Source organism: Amblyomma mixtum, chromosome 3 (genome assembly GCF_055824585.1).
Source record: "Amblyomma mixtum isolate Tamu chromosome 3, ASM5582458v1, whole genome shotgun sequence".
NCBI lineage: Eukaryota > Metazoa > Arthropoda > Arachnida > Ixodida > Ixodidae > Amblyomma > Amblyomma mixtum.
In genome coordinates, this window is record NC_143014.1 from 228,527,622 (window position 1) to 228,549,966 (window position 22,345).

General features: G+C 47.4%; 1 protein-coding gene across 2 annotated transcripts; it reads right to left on the reverse strand.

Annotated features, from left to right (window-relative positions):
- Positions 1-398: 398 nt before the first annotated feature.
- On the reverse strand, positions 399-11,357 carry LOC149353943 (uncharacterized). Of its 2 annotated transcripts, none has more exons than XM_089582975.1 (6): positions 9,531-11,357; positions 9,406-9,447; positions 7,225-7,311; positions 3,795-4,042; positions 1,572-1,686; positions 399-1,009 (listed from the first exon to the last, which is right to left on the reverse strand). In XM_089582975.1, exons 1-6 carry the CDS (start codon positions 9,637-9,639, stop codon positions 558-560), a joined length of 1,053 nt encoding a protein of 350 aa, XP_089439101.1. In that variant the 5' UTR covers positions 9,640-11,357; the 3' UTR covers positions 399-557. The 2 variants fall into 2 exon arrangements, with proteins under 2 accessions (XP_089439101.1, XP_089439100.1); XM_089582974.1 differs by having other exon boundaries at positions 1,527-1,686.
- Between the last annotated feature and the right edge of the window lie 10,988 nt (positions 11,358-22,345).

The following is a 22,345-nucleotide window of genomic DNA, read 5'->3' on the forward strand; positions in this document are numbered from 1 at the left end:
GCATCCCAAGCAGCACACCAACAATGGACCGACGCTGGCATAATGCTGGTCAAAACCGGCTCGAAAGTCGTACCGACGTCGGCATTGGGGCAAAAAGTTACTTTTTCCAACCTTGGCCTGATGTTCGGACCAACACTGAACCGACATTCATGCCACTATCAGACCACTGTTCAGCCGCTCTACCAACACTGAACCGACATTCATGCCACTCTCAGACCACTGTTCAGCCGCTCTACCAACACTGAACCGACATTCATGCCACTCTCAGACCACTGTTCAGCCGCTCTACCAACACTGAACCGACATTCACGCCGCTATGGTACCCACTTTCAGCCACTCTACCAACACTGAACCGACATTCATTCCACTATCAGACCACTGTTCAGCCGCTCTACCAACACTGAACCGACATTCATGCCGCTATTGTACCCACTTTCAGCTGCTCTACCAACACCGGCTTGACATACCACAATTAGGCCACTGTTCAGCCTTTCTGCTAACGCTTGCCCGAAGTTTATGCCATTGCATTTCCAGTTCAGCGAATATTCACATTCCAGTTAATGTTCGCATTGGGAAAGCCATGGGTTTTGGCATTGCAAAGCTGCAATCATCTCTTCTATACACATGCACAACAAAATGAGGCAACGAAAGAATCCAACTGAGAAACTATTTATTAAATAATTAGGCACCGTGGCTGGGGACGCGCGGTTGCGCGAGTCCTGCGAGGCAGCGAGGGCCGCGCAGGAGGCGGGACCTTGGGAAGGAGCCAGGGCCGCGCGGGAGGAGGATTTCTGGGAGGTGGGGGCCGCTTGGGGAAGGGAGGGCACTGTGCTGGGGGCTGAAGCACAGGGGCTCGCAGTGGTTGCCAGGCCGGCAGCGGTACTTGGCAGAAACGCTTCGGCAAAACGCCTTTTGCGTCCGCCGCCACGGTCCACCGAACCTGGCAACCACTTCCTAATAAACCCCTGCGCTTCCACCACATCCGCCCCCGTCTTCTCACAGATGGCATCTGCATAAGATAAGCGTTCATTTTAGGCCAGCAGAAAAAGTTTGCTCGTTAACAGAAATCAAGATTATTTCAGCAACAGAGAAAACAGAAAAGGCCACAAGTACATGTTAACTCAAAGTGCGTGCCAAAATGAAAGGACTACAGTATCCAAATACAACTTGAGGAGAAAATCCACCTGAAAGCTCTTCTAACCAACTGTATAAAGCTGCTGCGACATCACGGTCGACCACTTTGCACTACTAACATATGGGAGCACAAATGGCTGGCAGATACAAGGCACAACTACGATCCATGACAAGAGATGGATGTGACTGATGGGAGGGCTTTCTTTGAAAGGCATCTGCTGACTCATATATCTTCAGATGCACATGGAAGAAAACTGCAGATGACTACCCCCATAAAAACAGTAACAAAATATTCACCTGTAATGAAAAAGAAAACAAAGCGCAGCAGAACCTGGTGCATGTTCTTCCACTCATCTTCTAAAATTCAGTTAAAAGCTACTGCAACAACATACCTGTTGCCACCTTGCATAACTTCAGGGCAATAAATGACCACTTGCCCTTGCGGCCATGGAGGCTGTACATCCTCTGTACAGCCACCCCCATGATGGCGGTCATTATGTTGGAGCCCACCTCCCTCAGGCCCTTGCCCCCCAGGCGGACCAGCTGCTTTCGCTGAAAAGAAACACCACAGGTGCACAAGCTATTAGGCACAAACATCAATTATAATTTCATTTAGTTTAGCAGAATCGAATAGCTAAGACAATTGTGTGACTACCTGTCAACAGCCCATGCGAGTACCTACAATCATAATGCATAATTTCTGTATGATACAATAGCTTGACTAGTTGCTACCAGCAGAAAGCACCACCACCAATATGGACATTCTTTTTTTTCCCAGTTTACTAAGAGCAGGGAAACTTTAGCGATTAAGCAAAGGTGGCCAACTCCTACCCATTATGCTTTGCATCTTGGACATTGTTATATTATAACTATAATGCTTTTTGCAGATATCTATGTGCTGGATGTGTTTTCTCTGCACAGCCGTTACGCTAAAATTGATTTGGTTTGTAGAACTTAAAGTTCCAAAGTGACTCAGGCTATGATGAGGGACACCATAGTGGAGGGCTCCGGAAGTTTCGACCACGTGGGGTCTTTAACATGCGCCACTGACATCACACTGCACACGGGCGCCTTGCTTTTCGCCTCCATGGAAAACTGGCCATCACGGCTCGGTTTGAACCTGAGTCTTTGGGTTCAGCAGTCGAGTGCCCTAACCACTGAGCCACCATGGCGGGGCTCACTACCCTGAAATTGAGCAGTCTAATTAATGCTATACAAAGGGCGCTTATTTAAATACCCAAGCACCTGAGTAAAGCTGCGTGCTTAGCAACCACATTTAATTAAACGATGTTGCTTGTTTTTGGCAGCAGATTAAGTAATGAAATGTGCATAATGTGAGCAAAAGACAGGGAAGAGGTGGGTTAAAGCTGCCCCATTATTTGGGAAACCTAGCCGAAATTAAAGACGCGCTGAGAGAGGACCAACTTCCAGCTGTGTTCACAGCAGTTCATGCAACAGTATATTAACCGAAAGCTCAGCTTCCTGTAAAACAGACCTTACATCCTTAATGTTAGCTACAAAGTCCACTGCTGAACTAAATTAAAACAGCACAACAATAAATGACAAATGTAAGGAAAATGAGGGGCTCGTTATGAGACACATACGAAGAAAGGCAGCCACAGGCAACAAAAGCATAGGGGATTTTTTTTTGCTGTTGATCGATGTAAAACAATAATGTAATCACAGAAATATTTGACTGAGAAAAAAAATTTGTTGGAACCAAGTCTGTTATGCAACGACCGGCCACCGGCAGAGCTCTGGAAAACTACATCGAATGACATTGAGTGACACCATCTGAGAGCAACTGCCCCAAAAAAGCCTGTGACTGCACCGCCAAGTACCAAGCTACTACAAGATGTGATAGGTGCAATGCTTCGCACAGAACCAGCATCAGTAGCTTGGTTTGCTGTTTAGCGCTCCTTCTCGCCTAAACGCTCTGATGCGACAGCAGTCTCGCAGGTGGCATTTTCTTTGCATTGCGTGGCTGAAACATGATGTGACAACTGGCACTTGCCGTAAGCAATATTGCGAGCGCCACATGTTCAGCACTGCTACTGAGCCCAACAAATTGATAGGAGCCAAAGAGCAGATAAAGAGAGTCCCCTAACAGCTGTCCCGACACGTGATGCAGTTTTTGCAAGCTCTGCTACCGGCTGGGCATTGCGTACCACTTTTGCTTCCAACAGTAAATCTCACCACACAAGGAATCGACAGGGCGTTCCAGTGAACACTCTCAAAAATTCCTAAAGAAGCGCAAGTTCGATATGGGAAAACAATTTTTTTTTTGGAGGAACGATCTCTCAGCAGTGGTGGACATAATTTACTGCATAACTGTGCGTGTGTACCTGCAAATATTTCTTCTATTTTGAACTCCCTATTCTTAGGAATTCCTGAAAATGTTCACTGAAACAGCCAGTGTGTATATCAGCAAGCAACTTTCATGAACAAGACATTTACATTAACAAAACACACTGTGACAGCACACTCCAGCACAACAGTAGGAATTATATCTATGAAGAGCATGTTATTCACAGAGCACGGCATGCAAATACTCTTGGAGCTCAAGATTTCTTCACAAACCTCGGAATTACATTATGCATGCAATTCGTTAGTAGGCATTCATTTTTTCCAGACACGAATTATCAGAAACATTAAATCACCAGTCCAGCAGCCACGCTGTCGTCCTGGACGGCAGCTTCCACAGTGTCCAACTCCTCGGGGGAGAATGCGGGCAGTGCAAGGGTGGGAGGCGGTGGCGAGGGGGACACTGGCCGAGTCCTCTGCTCCAGCTGCCGGTCCGACCGCAGCAGCACGTGATCCTCCAGCCTTTGTAACCGCTGCATTAAGTCGCGCTGCTGCTGTCGGACCTCCAGCACCAGGCACATCAGCTTCAGCAGGGTAGCTGAAACTGAAGCAATCAACAATTTCAGTGAGAGCAGGGTTAACCTGGGCGCAATAATATCATTTGCGCACTGAGGTACAATAAAGAACAGTATGAGGCTAACAGTAGGCAGCAACACACTCTGTACTATGCTCCTAAACTTCCCCCAGTTTTTATCCTCCAGGACACTTCTAATTCATGTTCTATTCCTTGCTAGCCTAATTTAAATGCCATATATGTCACCATGCACTGAAAAACACCTAGGTGAAATGGAGCTGCTCTATGTGTGATAGCTAGCACAGAACCTGCAGCCTTGTTGTGTAAAGGACTTCTCAGTCTATGAGCTTCGCCAATTTTTACATTGCTTCATGGGCATTTCCACTGCTATTGCACCATGGCAGAGATGGCAGCAGTTAGTCGCAAATGGATTCTTCCAGTGTCATGAGAAGCATGTGCTAATAGAAGCGAGAAAGCAGAGCAGGCCTGTGCCCTTAATATAGCATTGCACCATTTGGAAAGTATTGCTCACGGCAAAACCCACATTGGCCAAAATGCTGGAGGTAGACATCTGTTCTAACTGCAAGTGCTGGCAGGGATCAATGCATTAAAACTGCAACAAAGATAGCCCTTATGGAATTATAGCCCTTAGCTGACAAGCGAAATGCAACAAAGAGGTGGACCAAATGTTTCTTGCTAGGCACAGGAGGTCCCAAACCGTTGAGAAATAAAACAAGGTCACATTTATCTCTTACCACGCATCCATTTTCTGCAGGCAAGACAAGACTAGGAGCCAGCTGATGTGCTCAAAAGGCAGTTAGGCTGTTCAGTTCTTTCCTAAGCAAGAGGTCCTCCTTCAGAGCATGCCACTATTATTGGCTGCTTATCTCCTTCAGCACCCTTTATGGGAGCTTTGTGATAGCGCAATTAATTTTTTTTCAGCACATTTCGCTGCATCCAAGGCACTGCATTGACTTCCAACCAGTAAACCTTTAATTGTCTTTGAAAGACAATGAAAAATTACAATATGGGCCTTGCTGACCAACCGCGACCAAGCGACCAAATTATGCTGGTAAGGAAACAAATGCACAGAACATGGGACTACTGTGTAGAGTGCAATTCGTAGGAGTGGCTTCCTGGTGGTGATGTAGGCCGAGAGAGGCAACAGAAATGCCAGGATCCAAAAGAACCCAACAAAAGCACAACATACAGCTCTTGGGAAGGGCACACAACAACCACTCCACTATGAATCACAAGAGGAGAAAGCAATGGAAGTACTAGGTTGTAAATTCCAGTACCACTTCAGTTCAATACAATGGTTTTTGAGAAATACATGTGATGATTTTCAGAGTGACCCCTTTCAAAGCACATAGTTTGAAACTAGAAATGTGCTCCTAGCACCGTTTCAAGAGCCACTGAGGAGAACTCCGTGCAAATATCTTCCTGAATAAGTATATTCTCTAGGTCTTTCTGGGCCTGTTGACTGCTGCTCGGCAGCAGCAGGTACAATGAGAAATTTAAAATTTGCTCTGTTTTTCTTTAAGGCAAAGCAGATCTAGCTTCTATATTTTTCTGAAGGAACCAGCGCACAAAACACAACGGACAAGAAAAAGGTGGTACACGACGGACAGGAGCGCTGAACTTACAACTTTATTTCGGAAGTAAAGATGCAACGTATATATACAGCCATGTCAGGGAGGCGTGTCACACAGGGAAAGCAAGAACAAGTGAAATCTACAAGGTCATGATGAGACAAGCGGCACAAGCAAACCCCACTAAGCTACCCCACTAAGCTTTTAGCCTCAGTCGCTGAAGCAATGCTTAAAAAATCAAAACGACCCGATTCGACTGCCCCGACTGACAACACCAATAGAAAGAAAGTCTCTGTTATGCCCTACTTGCATCGCATTTCGCACAACATTAAGAAAATTGGGAAACGTGTTGGAGTTGAAGTCGTCTTTAGTGCCCCAAAGCGACTTTCCCAGCTTTGCAGAAATGTCAATGAAACTCGTAAAAAAGAGAGTACATGCAATATCAGGCACCAGAAGAATTTTGTGCAGTGTACCGATTCAGTTGTCTATTCCGTCCCCCTGTCCTGTGGGAAGCAGTATATTGGACAGACAGGGCGTTGTTTAAATGAAAGACTAAAAGAACATGATTACAACGCAAATGTTCAAAAGTGCCGTCACATTGGTATTCATTGTCGGGATTGCAAAGATGTAGAAACAGGATGTTTGCCACACTTCGAAAAAACTCGGGTAATAGCCACAATCAGAAACACGAGGCCCCGTGAAATAGTTGAGGCAATCACGATAGCGTCGTTAAAAGAAAAGTGCATTAGCCAGCCTTCAGTGTCGCTATCTGAGAAAGAACTCGCCTATCTGGCACAAAATTCGAGGCACTAGCTTTTTAACTTCCCACCTTATGCAACCGTCATTTTCCCGCCAACTTTATTCCGCTATTTGTTTACACAAGACTTAACCTTATGTTTCTGTGGGTTTTACCTTTTAGCTGTTAGTTTTTTCCGCGATGTTTTCTTAATTTTAGCTGTTAGTATTTTTTGCCGTGTTACTTGTTGGCATTTTATCTTTTTCATTTCCATTGCCCTGTTAATTTTATTGCTTTTATCGCTTTTATTGGCTTTTGCCTTTTTGTTTTTATCGGTTTTTGTTATCAGTATCAATTTTCATCTTCACGAGGTCTGGCGTTTTTCCCTTGTTTTTTTTTTGCTGTTGTTTTTCTTGCCTCCATTGAAACTGGTCACCTTCACATGTTATATTAGTTAAGGTTTTTGGTTTGCTTGTGCCGCTTGTCTCATCATGACCTTGTAGATTTCACTTGTTCTTGCTTTCCCTGTGTGACACGCCTCCCTGACATGGCTGTATATATACGTTGCATCTTTACTTCCGAAATAAAGTTGTAAGTTCAGCGCTCCTGTCCGTCGTGTACCACCTTTTTCTTGTCCGTTGTGTTTTGTGCGCTGGTTCCTTCAGAAGTATGTATTACCAACTAGCCCAACAACAAGTGTTGCTCAAATATATTTCTATATTTTGTTGTGTCACTTGATACTAGACAAAATAGGAGTGTAATTAAAAGAAAGGAACACAGTGAAAAGACGGGACAAGCAGCATTTGTTCTGTCCTCTCACTGTGTCCCCATGTTTGGCTTGCATTTCTCTTTTTGCACAAAAGTAAACAAAGTGAAAATCTCACCATCAACAGTCCCAGCTGTCGACCCCTCCAGCTTGCTGGGTGGCGCACTGTTTTCGTTCACGCTCTCCCCAGCGTGATTCAGTGGGGCTGGAGATGAACATGCGTCATTGATGGCAATCCAGGAAGTACAGAACACACTACTGTGTACAACCACAATGTCACATTTCTATCCTAATTGAATGCAGAAATGCTACTTCAGGATATTTTTAGAGAAGGGACAGAACAGTTGCATGGCCAGGCTGTTTTTCATACAGGTGATCTTTTTAAAACACAATAGACACAAAATTACGAAGTTCAGAAACAAATTCCTGGTTATATAGAGATGCCCCCCAGGCAATAGTAACACTTCCTTTGGCCGAAAAGATATTTTAATTTGGTTTCAATCACAGGCTGTACAAAGACTTCATAATTCAAAACCCATCAAAACCGACACCTCCATGACAAGTAGTTGACGTGACAAACAATGTCACATCATGCAGATACCTATGACACATAAAAGAACGTTGTGATCCGACTGCGGCGGCGCGTTTCGACTCCAGGTGCCCGTGTGCTGTGCGATGTCAGTACACATTAAAGATCCCCAGTCGGCTGAAATTATCCCAGGGCGCTACGGCACCTCCTTCTTCCTTTCTTCTCACACTCCCTCCTTTATCCCTTCTCTTATGAATGTCCACCGAAATGCGAGAGAATTACTGCACCACTTTCTTTCCTGAAAAATCAGTTTTCAATTTTTTAAATATGTGTCTATAGTACTTCAATAATTACATTTCTCATGCACCAGCATGGTGCATTGGTACCGTATTTTCCGGTGTATAAGACGCGGCTTTTTTCAAAAATCTTGCTGGTGCGTCCTATACAAGGGTGCGTCTTATATGCGAATTTTTCGTTTTTTTTTTAGAGAGTTCAGAAATTACTCAGGTTCATGTTCAAGCCTTTTTTACCGAAAAAATATCACTAGCAATGAAGCGGTTGTAACACGGTTAATACTTCAATACGGGGACCACCGTGCGCAACTTTTTTTAGGTGAACTTTATCATGAAACGACGGGGATGACGACTTCCGGGATCACAAACACACCACCGTTTTGGAGGCCCCAAGCAAAAGTAATGTGAAATGCCAAAAGATGACGACAATCACGCTTCTCGCCATTGTCAAGACAAGCCAGGACAAGCCGGCGTTCTTTTTTCAGCCACCCTTTGCCACTTTGTTTGCTCCATGTACGTAGTGCGAAGAGAATATTTCAGTCGCGTTGCCACCAGAAATGGGCGAACTTTTTGATAGCGCATCCGAAGGTGAAGACTTCCAAGGTTTTAAGTAGAAATAAAATGTTCTTATGGACATGTGGGAGAGTTTTTTCGTTTTTCTTTCTTTTTTTCCAAAACGTGGGCAGGAATGGCGTGAGTGTTGCCTTTTTCGACCACTTAGCGTTGCTTAAGAATTTCTCACAAGTACGGTGAATTTCGTGATGGTCGCGCAAGCGTGTTTAATTGATCCTCACTAGCCCAACTGGGAAAACTGGGGTGCGTCTTATATAGCAACTTTTTCAATTACAGCCTGCATATATGGCGGGTGCGTCTTATACACTGGAAAATACGGTACATTTAAGGACACAAAAGAAACTGTCATGGCGAAACCAAACACAGAGAGCGGAATATATGTCATGTGAATAGAAACCTGTTCGCAGTACTGTTAACGTGGGTAAGAGAGTTTGCCACGAAATGGTTACTGGCAGAATCACTGCTGATCTGAGAGCATGGCAAATGTAAAAAGCTGATGCCAAGTCTGAGCACGTTTCATTTCTCTGCAAGTGCAATTAGCTACGGTGGAGTTTTTTTCCCAGATTTTGCAAGCATACTACCAAAAATCCCCAATCAAAACTAACACAATGTCGACCTTACATTAAATAGAAATGAGAAATGGTGTTTTAGTTTTAAGGCGGTTAACATCCAAAGGCGACTCAGGCTATGAGGGACGCCGTAGTGAAGGGCTCCGGAAATTTCGACCACCTGGGGTTCTTCAACGTGCACTGACATCGCACAGCACACGGGCCTCTAGAATTTCGCCTCCATCAAAATTCGACCGCCTTGGCCGGGATCGTACCCGCGTCTTTCGGGTCAGCAGCCGAGCGCCGTAACCACTGAGCCACCGCGGCGGCTTAACAAATGAGAATTCATGTCTTACGTGGTGACGGCAGCTGTACAACATCGTTGTGGCCCTCATTTCCTAAAAAAGAATTGCACATGAACGTCTTGTTGAGTATGCAAAATAATTTCTCATCAATAAAGAAATATGAGAATTTCAATTACCAGAAACTGCCGAGCTTTCTAGGGCTGAAGTGAACTCGTAGCGCCGCACCTTTTTTTCGGCGCTCTTGTAGGATCCTGCAAACATTCTCAATATCTCGACAAAAACCATGTCATCTCCAAGCAACAGTACGGATTTCAAAAAAACAAAACAACTGAGGCCGCCTTACTGGAAATCAAAGAAAAGCTAATTGAAAACATAGAAAATAAACTGCTAACAGTTGGCATATTCCTTGATATGAGGAAAGCGTTTGACTCGGTTAACCATAAGATATTGCTTGAAAAAATGCATTGTTATGGAATACGCGGTGTTCCTTTAACCTTATTTGCTAGCTACCTTGACAACCGATCTCAAACAACTATCATTAACGGTATTTCATCTGGGATCGGTCAGATTGTGTCTGGTGCGCCACAGGGCTCCGTTCTAGGACCAACGTTGTTCTTATTATATATTAATGATATCGTCAACCTTCATCCAGCAGACAACATTATAATCTATGCAGACGATACTAACGTATTTTTTTCAGGGCAAGATAGTAATATTTTGCAAGCAGCCTCCAATAGTTGGTTATCCCAATTGTCTGTTTGGTTAAAATCAAATAGGTTAGAACTTAATGTCAGGAAAACAAAGTACATACTGTTTAGAGCCAAAAATAAGGAAGTTCCGAACAACTTCCAAATTCACTTCGAGCAAGCTCCTATAACTCGTGTCAGCTCTACAATGTTCCTTGGAGTCATTTTTGAAGAACATTTACTCTGGACAGATCGTGTAAACTACGTTTGCACTAAAATGGCTCGCTCTGTTGGTATCCAAATAAATTTCGCACAATACTGCCTCGAAAATTCAAACTACAAATTTATTTCTCTCTAGTCTTTTCGCATGTACAATATTGTTTGTTGATCTGGGGAACGACTACCTCAACCAATTTTGTGAAAGTACTTACTTTACAAAAAAGAGCTGTACAAGCGATTGATAACTTACATTACAGTGAGAGCACGGGTCCTTCCTTCCTCAACCATAGACTGCTAACCATCACGGCCGCTTACCACAAGAAGCTTGCTGTTTATATCAGAAACCTTATGAAAGGAAACTGGCAGACTTTCGAGAGCACATATTTAATTGCCCAAACAGCATACAGTCTTAGGCACCCTCAATACCATGCACCAAAATCTCGTACAAACTATGGGTTCCAAAAACTAACTCACATAATTCCTCATAATTAAGCACGTATCCATACTTAACAGAACTGTCGCTACAAAATATGTCCGAGGGCTGCTTTGCTGACTTGATGCCCGTTCAGCTGCCTGTATAGCAACACTCAGGCCAACAGACTATCAGTTTGAAAGCCTGTGAAACACTCATGTGGCAGAGGCATTGTTTTATTTACAATTAAAAGTGTGATTCTGGTTTCTAGGATTTAACAGCTTTAAGCTACGAAGAATGACGTAGCGGAAGACTCCAGATTAATTTAGACCACATGGGGTTGTTTAACATGCACTGATATTACAGAGCACAAGCGCATTCTGCACTGCTCCATTTCACCACAGACAGGATGTAACCTGGGCCCTCGGCTCAGCAGCATGGACCACTCAGCTACTGCGACAGGCTAACAATTCAAACTGAACTAAATGTAAACAGCTGGATGAGTTGGTTCTGAATTTGCATTATGAAACACTGTCTCAGTGCACAACAAACATGGATGAGGAAAGAGCACACAACGCAAAGCATCAATTGATGTCTGGCATTTGTATTGTGTGCTCTTTCCTTGTCTGTGCTTTTTGTGTGCCAAAAAATGTTTCATAATGCAAAAAAAAAAAAATTACCATACTAAACCTTTCTGTAATAAATATTATTAAGCATACTGAGTGCAGCACTAATACTGGGAACTACAGGTCTTCAAAAACAAGGCACTAATGAGTTTCAGATGTAGTTCATCAGCTTACAAGTGCAATAGCTAACAGTTCATTCTGCTCCTCTTTTTGACAGCTGGCTAAGCGGTGGCTATCAACATGACTTCTTAGTCGTAATTTAGCCATGCAGAGGTGCAGACTCACAGAATCTAGCAAAGAGGCCTTTACAATCGCTGATGAAGCTACCATCAATATGTCTGCAATAAGACTACTTATGGCAAGTGGTAACGACGACCACTGGGCAACGCATCCACTCCCCTCCGAGAGCTGGCTCGGCCTCAGCTTTTGCGAGCCGCGTCACCTCCGAGCTCCTGGCCACAGGCCAGTAGCACTCTTCTTTTGTCTCTGTGAGCCATCCGACAGGAATGACTGCAAGGCAGTCGTCCTCAAGAGGAAACTTCACCACAGCGAATGGTTTTGACATGCTGCACAGAGGAAACACGACAAAAGATTAATGGGCAAACAAGGATTTTTACCAGACACTCTCTGTGCCATTCTCTACTGGCACTTGCCTGTTTGGGTGCCGAAAACTTCACACTACCATGACAACTGACAGGTACTCTTACAACCATCTCGTTCTACTTCGCAACGCACTTCTGAACTTTCATGAGTTGAGAGTTACAAGTGTCACGAGCACCTGCAATTTGGGACTTATTTAAACAATATTTCTGTGCCTGCTGTCATGTGAAACAAATAACAGCCAGCAATAGTGGCGTGCAACTTCACTGCATTGAACATCAAACTGAGTGCAGTCTACCAGGAGCATAGTGATGAAAAAAGAAACCAGTAAAACGCAAGACTGACCAAATGAGGAAGAGAGAAAACAAGCGCGTTCAATTAGCGAGCTCGAAACTAGCACTCGCTATATGTAGAGTCACACTGATCTAGACTTTGTAATACAAGGCTCTGAGTAGCGGGAAGGGACACACATAAATAAAAAGTACTCTCAATTTTTTTTCTGTAACCGATCACTGGCAGGAGCAGCATTACTTCTGGCAGTACAGAAGAATTGTGTTCATTCATCCTGTTCTTGTCACATTTCTCTCATCGCACGGAGACTCGCAACGCAACAATGTCAACACTGCCATGGAAGCATTTGTCAATCAAGCACAAGGCATGCAGGCTGCGACTCTATGACGTCTGACATGCATGCCTGAACCAAGCGATTAGCCTCACAAAAGCAAAAATTGGCGATGAAAAACACTCAACTGCATCGCACGTGGCAACTGGTTGGTCATGGGGGGCGCCGCAGAGAACGGCTCCGGAAATTTCGACCACCTGGGGTTCTTTAGAGTGCACCGATATCGCGCACAGTACACGGGCCTCTAGAATTTCGCCTCCATCGAAATTCGACCGCCGCAGCCGGGATCGAACCCGCGTATTTCGAGTCAGCAGCCGAGCGCCGTAACCACGTGACGACTGTCATTGCGATCATGATCATAATATCTATACACGTACATAAATGTACGATGTGCCGTGAGAAACAAACCCTCTCAGAAGCAATGCGCCAACAAGATTTGCCGGGATAGTGCGTTCACCCTGATGAAGGAACACACAAACACACACGACATTTAGAAGCGCTTCCCTTCGTGTACGTGTGTGTTACTTCATATTACCCCAACCCTTACACGCAGTTACACCTTGCAATGCGCCGCTGAGTTAATCAAAAGACAACTGCTGACAGATGCCTACAGACAAGTTAGATAAAGGGGCGACACACGAGGCGTGCTCATTGTCCTCACTCTTGACAAGTTCACAAGTAAATATTAGCTGACAACTAACATGAAAGGGAAAAAAGGACAGAATGTATACTTACGCAAGCAGTGCCTCCTGGTTCCCCTCGGTGACTCACGCGTGCCGCCACCAAACTTCAAAAAGCTTGAAGAAATAAAAATTCACAAGCGCGCGTTTTGCTGCCAAACGTCCAAACGAAATGACCACAAGCTATGGATTGGGATTGGCTTGGAACGTACGTGGGAGCGAGAGCGGATGCCTACGTTTATGCGTAAAGCGGTGTTTAGTTTCGAAAAATTTTTTTGAAGCTTAGTGTTGACAACACCGCCAAGAATAATTTTTATCAATTTTTTTACACTTCAATTTATTAATGAGCAAAACATCTTATTTTACGCGACAGCTAAGATGGAATGGCATGGCTACTTTTGACTACTTTCAGCTCAAGTTTTGGCTCCCTTTAAAATGTTCCCAACGGCAACCCTGCCCGCGAGTCATGCCGCGAGTGCTCGCGCTTGTTTTTCTTTTGTGGTGTGGAGGTGTTGGTCGTACTGCCTGTCTGCTGTCCCTTTGTGCGGCTGTTGCGGTCCTCGTCTTTCACCGCAAAGCTTCTGCATTTCGCCATGAATGCAAAGCAACGCAAGTACCGTATCGTTGAAAAAGAATACCGTCAGATCTTGCAAGATCTCGGTATTTCACAACGGCCGGTCGCATCTACGTCTTCAAGCTTGGATCAAGGCGGCAGGAAACGATCGCACTCCGAAACATCAGTCGACGTACGCACCCCCCAATTCTTGCTACCGTCCGAAGCAACCACGCGACGCAGAAGCGAAGTGCGCGCTGAAGACGCGTGATTGAAATCTATGACCGTAATCAATATGAAGACGATTAACCGATAGCGATTAATACGTCCCTATCGAAAAATCTCGTATATATGTGTCATATGTGTCTGGTTCATACGAGATTATGGAATATCTCGTATGATTATGGAATATCTCGTATGTGTCATATGACACATATGTGTCATATGTGTCTGGTTTGCAATTTTTGGGAAAGGAAAAGGAAGGGCTGGGGTGGAATTATAAGGCAATTAACAATAAAATAGCTTCCATTGAAGTTAGTAAACTAAAGAAAGTAAAAAAAAAAATTCGGACGCGAAAAAAAAAACTACGCGCCGTCCGGATTCGAACCACCGACCTAGAGATCTACAGCTCACTACACTACCCACTACACCACTGCTGGCATGGCAAAAACTGCTTTACATTTCGATGACAAGACTTATGCTATGCTTCCCTCTATAGAATTCGACGGTTAGGTGCGAGGACAAATGTTTATTTTTAAGGTATAAGGAGCTGAACTACAGCCGATTGCACTTCCACTGATTTTGTGGATCTTGATGTGCTCTGTGATAAGCACTGAAAGATCTGATATTTGTATGTATTTTAATTTTCACAGCGCCTGCACCATTGATCGTAGTACTCTCATTGCGCACATATTGTTAACTACAGTCGGAGCTCTTGCATGAAAATACCTGACGTTATTAGCTCAACTAAGCCCAGAAGGCAACATTTGCCTTCTGGCTGAACGTTTGTCCAAGCACATTGGAAACGCCTAACGTCATACTGTTTGGATAGGCGCGGTTTACAACAGGAGGGCACAAGCAGAGAATCAAGGAGAAAAATATTTGAAACAGGCCAAGAGTTTTTTTTATGCGTTGGTTGGGCACTTGTTAATCGCTTGTTCATCCCTTCTTTTCCGCGTGTTTCAAACAGCAAGGCCCACTCTATGAGAGGCACTCATCAGCGGCTGTGTGTTTCGCACGAGATTGATGTAAGCTGATACGGTGCATATCGGAGCTCTTGTGTACGCACGAGTGTCGCGTGTCAGTTAAGGTATGCCACATATGTAATCCATACAAGTCACCTTTCCGTAGCGCGTGAACTACTATATATGCAGCAGATGTGTTCATCTGTGACATTTGTGACGCGTATGAGCTCGTAAGCAGCCTATACGCGTTCATACGAGACACATTAATTTGTGACACACATGAACTCGTATGAAGTATATGTGCTGATACGAGGCGCATTTGTCGACACATGGCTCATATGGTGCCCATATGAGTCAAACGAGGCACATATGAACTCGTATGAAGCCTATATGTGTTCATATGAGGCACATATACTGACACATATAACTCATATGGGCTGCATACGAGGCAAAGGGAGAGAACGAGTACCGTGGAGGCGCAATGCCTTCGCATTCTTCCAATTCGAGTTCCCGCAGACGATGTAACGTTTTTTTCTTAAGCTATATGTATCTCTTATATAAGCGCATGGTCAGCGCTGTCCTATCATGGAGCAAACGCACGTTACTCTTTACCCATTCCTGCTTTAATGGAGTGCTCGACACGTTGCGCCATGCATATATGTTTTGGTGCTGTTCTGCAGGTATACCGCATTAACTGCGACGCCCAAGCACATCAAGGTACAGCGCATTTAACGTTAGAGTCGAGAAGTTATTTTTATAAAATGCTATTTATAGTTTTTGAAATTGAGGCCTGAAAATCGGTGCTGCATATATGTTTCTCCGACTCGCATTCTTTCATTGCACGACTGGACTTTTTACATTTACACAGAACGAAGACCACAACCTTAAAGGGGGAAATAATCGCATGCATGCATGCAACTTTGCATATTTTAGTTTAAAAAACTGAGATTTAAAAAATCTCACAGGAGGTTATGCGGGTTTTTACGAAGATATCATTATCTACGCCCCGGACTATATATGCTAATAAATAATTAACAATGTGCGAGCTATATATATATATATATATATATATATATCGCGCCTATCGCCGCAATTGAGAAAACTAAGAAGTCACAATAGCAACTGCATGATGCTCCATAGCAGTCGGCACTTCAAAGTTGCGTTGCCTATTGCAGGAATTGGCCAGCTTCTAAATATGGCAAAGTCAATGCAGGGGAAACATTCGAGAAAGTGGTCCAATACTGCCAACTTCTAAACATGGCTGAGCCAAGGCGGGTGAAACGTCCGAGAAATTGGTCCAATACTACCAACTTCTAAAAATGGCTGAGCCAAGGCAGGGAAAACGTCCGAGAAATTGGTCCAATACTACCAACTTCTAAAAATGGCTGAGCCAAGGCGGGGAAAACGTCCGAGAAATTGGTCCAATACTACCAACTTCTAAAAATGGCTGAGCCAAGGCTGGGAGAACGTCCGAGAAAGTGGTCCAATGCTGCCAACTTCTAAAAATGGCTGAGCCAAGGCTGGGAGAACAGAGGCAACGCGGGGCCTTCACAGGGCTGTCGTTTGCCAACTCAGATCCTACATTGGACCGATGTCATGTGCTGCTTGGGATGTGTCCGGCGGCAGCTGTAGACACGCCTGAAGCGCTAGCGGGCGTGGTACAGCTTCATCCGGGCGATATGGATGACTTCGGAGGTCGGCCGTCTGGAGGAGCGAACTGTTCCAAGGGGAAGAACTTCGTAGTTCACCTCACTGACTTTTCGGAGTACCTCGTAGGGGCCGAAATATCTGCGCAGAAGCTTTTCGGAGCGTCCACGCATGCGGATTGGGCTCCAAACCCAGACTTGTTCGCCGGGCTGGTAACTAACAGCTCTGTGGCGGAGGTTATAGGGGCGAGCGTCGTGGGTTTGCTGATGCCGGATGCGCTGTCGAGCGAGTTGGCGATCGGCCTCGGCGTGACGAACGAAGTGGTCAGCACCCACAACAGTGGAGGGAGTACTGCTCGGAAGCAACATTGCGTCCAGCATGGTGGTGGCTTCGCGACCATGCACTAAACGAAATGGAGTGAAGCGCGTCGTTTCTTGCAGAGCAGTATTATAGGCGAATGTTACGTAAGGAAGTATGGCGTCCCAGTTCCGGTGGTCTGCGTCAACATACCTGGAGATCATGTCGGCCATCGTCTTGTTGAGCCGTTCGGTGAGTCCGTTCGTTTGAGGGTGGTAAGCGGTTGTTTTGCGGTGACAGGTGCCGCTAAGGCGCATAACCTCCTGCGTAAGGGCCGAGGTGAACGCCGTTCCCCTGTCAGTTACAACGATGGTCGGTGCACCGTGACGAAGCACAATGTTTTGAACGAAAAAGTTCGCAATTTCGTCAGCGGTACCACGAGGGAGAGCTTTAGTTTCACAGTACCGGGTGAGGTAGTCGGTGGCGACCACAATGTAGCGGTTACCCAGCGAGGACTGTGGAAATGGGCCGAGTAAGTCCATGCCAACTTGGAGGAAGGGGGCTTGTGGCGGATCAATAGGATGCAGTAGTCCGGCTGGCTTAGTCGGTGGCGTCTTGCGACGTTGGCACTCGCGACAAGTTCTGACGTAACGCTGTACAACTGCAGCAACCCTGGGCCAGTAGTACTTCTGGCGTATCCGCGCCAAAGTGCGGGAAAAACCCAGGTGACCAGAAGATGGGTCATCATGGCACGCCTGCAGGACTTCGTCGCGCAAGGCCGCGGGTACGACGAGCAGATAGACAGCTTCCGTCGGGTGGTAGTTTTTCTTATACAGAACGCCATCGCGCAAACAGAACGATGACAGTCCACGTTAGAAGATTCGAGGTGGAGACTCAGCGCTTCCTTCAAGATAATCAATGAGAGGCCGTAGTTCAGTGTCGTCTCTTTGGTGTTGAGCGAGGACGGACGTGGAGATGGCGCCGAGAAAAACAAAATCGGTGTCGCGATCAGCTCCGTTGTCCTCAACAGGAGCACGAGACAGACAGTCGGCATCACTGTGCTTCCTGCCGGACTTATAGACGATGGTGACGTCGAATTCTTGAAGGCGAATGCTCCAGCGTGCAAGCCGCCCCGAGGGATCTTTGAGGTTCGCCAGCCAGCACAGCGAAGGGTGATCACTGGCGACTCTAAAAGGGCGGCCGTATAAGTACGGGCGAAATTTGGTCGCTGCCCACACAATTGCCAGGCATTCCTTTTCAGTGGTGGAATAGTTCGCCTCCGAGCGTGACAAGGTGCGGCTTGCGTATGCGATTACGCGTTCGAGACCATCCTGCCACTGCACAAGGACCGCACCGAGGCCGATGTTGCTGGCGTCTGTGTGCAGTTCAGTGTCGGCTGACTCGTCGAAGTGGCCAAGGATGGGCGTACTTTGCAGACGAGTGCGGAGGTCTTCGAAGGCCTGTTGTTGCTCCTGGCCCCAGAAGAACGGTTCGGCATCTTTCGTGAGGCAGATGAGGGGCTCAGCAATGTGGGAGAAGTTCCGCACCAAACGCCGATAATAGGCGCAGAGGCCCAGAAAGCTGCGCACACTTCGCTTATCGGTTGGCATGGGAAAAGCAGCGACGGCGGCAGTCTTATTGTGATCAGGGCTTACTCCCTTAGCGCTCACGATGTGGCCCAGAAACTTCAACTCCTGGAAAGCGAAGTGACACTTTACGGGCTTGAGGGAAAGACCGGCCGAACGAATTGCGGCGAACACGGCGCGCAGGCGCCTCAGGTGCTCTTCGAACGTAGCGGAGAAGATGACAACGTCATCCAGGTAGACGAGGCAGGACTGCCATTTTAGGTCGGCAAGCACGGTGTCCATCATCCGCTGGAAGGTGGCAGGAGCCGAGCACAGTCCGAAAGGGAGCACCCGGAATTCGTACAGACCATCCGGTGTAATAAAGGCGGTCTTTTCCCGGTCGCGCTCATCCACCTCGATCTGCCAATAGCCACTACGTAAATCTAGTGACGAGAAATAGGTGGCGTGGCGTAGCCGGTCCAGGGAGTCATCAATCCGCGGCAGAGGATAAACGTCCTTTTTGGTGACTTTGTTTAGACGCCTGTAATCAACACAGAACCGTAGGGTTCCATCCTTCTTCGCCACAAGAACAACAGGCGATGCCCACGGGCTCGTCGACGGCTGTATCACGTCGTCCTGGAGCATTTCTTGAACTTGTCGGCGAATAGCGTCACGTTCCTTCGAAGAGACCCGATAAGGCGGCTGGTATAACGGTCGCTGGTTTGCGTCAACAATAATGCGATGCTTTGTGAGCGGAGTCTGCCTAAGTTTAGAGGTCGATGCAAAACAGTCGCGGGAAGATTCGATAATGCTCTCCAGGCAGCGTTTCTGATGAGACGGGAGGTTCGGGTTCACGTCGGTCTTGATGGGAGTGGTCGGTGCCTCCACTGATGCCGGGATTTCGGACAACGCGTGCTGTCCTGCGAATTCACAAAGTTCTTCGAAATACGCAATAGCTGTTTTGCCATGCAAACACTGAGGTGCAGAACCAAAATTGGTCACGAGAAGTTCGGTTAGCCCACTGTTCAATTCAATAATTCCGCGAGCTACACAGACTTGCCGACCAAGGAGCAGTGAGATGTTGGTATCAGCGATGCCACGAGTGCTGAGGCTGTTATCGCACTCTACGGTAACAAACATGCTGGCTCTTGACGGGATTACTACCTGGTCGTCACAGACGCACAGCTTAGCCCTGCGTGGCTCAGTGTCGCCGTCGACAGGGCCTTGGGTGGAAAACGACACGATTAGCTCCTGCAGATTGATAACGGCACCGTACTCCTGAAGAAAATCCAAACCGAGTATGAGGTCCTTGGAGCACTCGAGTAACACAGCAAAGCAACCAGGGAAAGTAACTCCGCGGATCTGGATTCGTGAAGTGCAGACACCGATCGGAGTTACGACGATCCGGAGCCACCAGCTGTCCGGATCTGAGGCCCAGACCAAGGGGTCAGAACCTTCCTCAGGGCCGTGGCTAACCGACTGCTCATTACAGAAAAATCGGCGCCGGTATCCACTAGGGCGGTAACGTCGTGGTTGTCGGCGGATACCGGAATTTCGGCAGAAACCAGTCGGTCGCAGCGCGTCGTTGAGGTCGTCGGGTCAGGTCGTCGTTGGTCGGAGCGTCGCGGCGAATCTTCGGATGGAGGCTCTTGATACGGTTCAGTAGCGGCGGCCCTACCCCCGGAGGACGCCGTCTTCAGTTTTACCGATGTGGGGACGCACCTCTGAACTGGCCAGAGGACGACGGGCGGCCGGGCGAAGAGAACCGCCTTGGGGATGGCGATCGGGACTGACGCCGCTGCAGGGTCGAGGACTGCACGTTATCAGCCAGGTACAGCTCGATATCCCGTGGTCTTTCACCGTAGCGCGGTCGAGGTGCGTCAGGTGAAAACCCCCTTAAACCCATTCTCCGGTAGGGGCAGTGACGGAGGATGTGGCCGGGCTCCCCGCAGTGGTAACAGAGCGGCCGATTGTTTGGCGTTCGCCACACGTGGGCTTTGCTCATGGGGGGCCTGTACTCCTGCGGCACAGATGGTACTGCTGCGCTCGGGTACTGCAGAGATGGCACTGACATGGGAACGACGGGGGAAAAGGCTTGCCTCGCTGGCCCAGGACTTCGTAGTGCCTCGCTGTACGTCATAACAGAGGGCGCCGTGTGTGGAGCTGGGGGCGGCTGCACAGCTCGTCGGATTTCGTCACGGACCATGTCAGTTACGGCAGCGACATTGGCCTGTGGAGCTTCAAAACGAAGTTTCGACAATTCCTCACGCACAACGCTTCTTACAAGCTCCCGAAGCTCCTCGGCGGGCAGCGACGTAGGCGTGTACTGGGAAGCGGCTGCTACAGTAGCCTCACGTCCGTAGTGCGCGCCCCGTTCCTGCAGAGAGCGCTCGATACACGTTGCCTCCCTCGTGAAGTCGGCCACTGTTCTTGGCGGGTCACGGACCAGTCCGGCAAATAGCTGTTCTTTTACGCCGCGCATTAAGTGGCGCACCTTCTTCGCCTCTGGCATAGCAGGGTCGGCGCGATTGAACAGTCGCGTCATGTCCTCGATGAACATCGCGACGCTCTCGTTGGACTGCTGGGACCTGGAGTGCAGAGTGATTTCAGCCTTTTCTTTTCTTTCGCTGGTAGTAAACGTCGCTAGGAGTTCTCGGCGAAAAGCCTCCCAGGTGGTAAAGGAAGCTTCGTGGTTCTCGAACCATGTTTTGGCCGAGTCCTGCAGCGCAAAGTATACGTTGCGCAATTTGCGCTCGCCGTCCCATTCGTTGAAGCCCGCCACTCGGTCAAAGCTGGCCAACCAGTCTTCTACGTCCTCGAACCTGTCCCCGTGGAACGGTGGCGGCGACCGAGGTGTGTGAAGGACGAATGGCGGTGCATTTCCGGAACGCTCGGTTGTCTGGCTAGCCACGGTTGATGTCATGGCTCTTACCGGCGCTGCCAGTTGGCCGAACTCTGGTTGTAGGCCTTGCAGGCGGCGGCTCGCTTTGTGGACGGGTGCTGTGTCCACGCGTGGAGACCAGGTGTCGAGAGAGTCCTCGCAGTCAGAGTACATGGGACGCTACCCAGCACCTCCACCAAATATGTCGTCGACAAACGGTTCAAGAAACAGACCAGGTTCTAAGTCGACGAGGTGGGCGTGCCAGCCAGCAGGCAGCTCGAGCGAGGAAGAGGACGTTCTAAGAGCACCTCGAGTGCCCAAGGCTTGGCAAATCCCAGCTTAAACAGTTCGGCCGCGGTTGGCGCCACTGAATGGTTCGTACGGTGGCAATATTTCCCTGAATCGCAGCAGCGGCTGGTTAGTCTCCGAGCCAGAAGAGCTGGGATGAGGAGCCCGGTGAGTAAGCGCTCGGGCAGCCGCGTCAGAGGCCTCATTACCTCGTAAGCCCTGGCGGCCAGGAGCCCAAAGGGCGGTGAGGAACTGTGAGCGAACCAAGAGCGCTGACTTTTGGGAATATCTGTGCGGATGTTGGATTTTGCGATAGAACTATTGGGTGAATAAGTTTAGGTCGTATGTTTGGCCATTTTTGTATTCGGTTACTGTTAGTCAGCAGTCATTGTAACGCCATTAAGAATAATTTTGCCGCCGAAACACTAACAGACAAAACCTGGAGAAAGGAGGTCTGTTATCTGAGTTCCATCTCATCGTGGTGCGCAGATCGAGCGTTTCTTGTTGCGCTCATGCTCGCTCCACGGCGCAGCAGCCATTGCGATGATTTTGTTATCAGTTTCTACCCAGCGTTCATTCTTAGGGATTCCGGCTAGGTAAGAATTCAAGAAGCTGCGAACGGAGACACAGTCGCACTTAAAAGCACATTGGCTTCATAACGCGATATACGATACGTTTTTCGAAACAAACATTCGCATTCACGGTATTAAAAAAATTGCATATCCTTATAC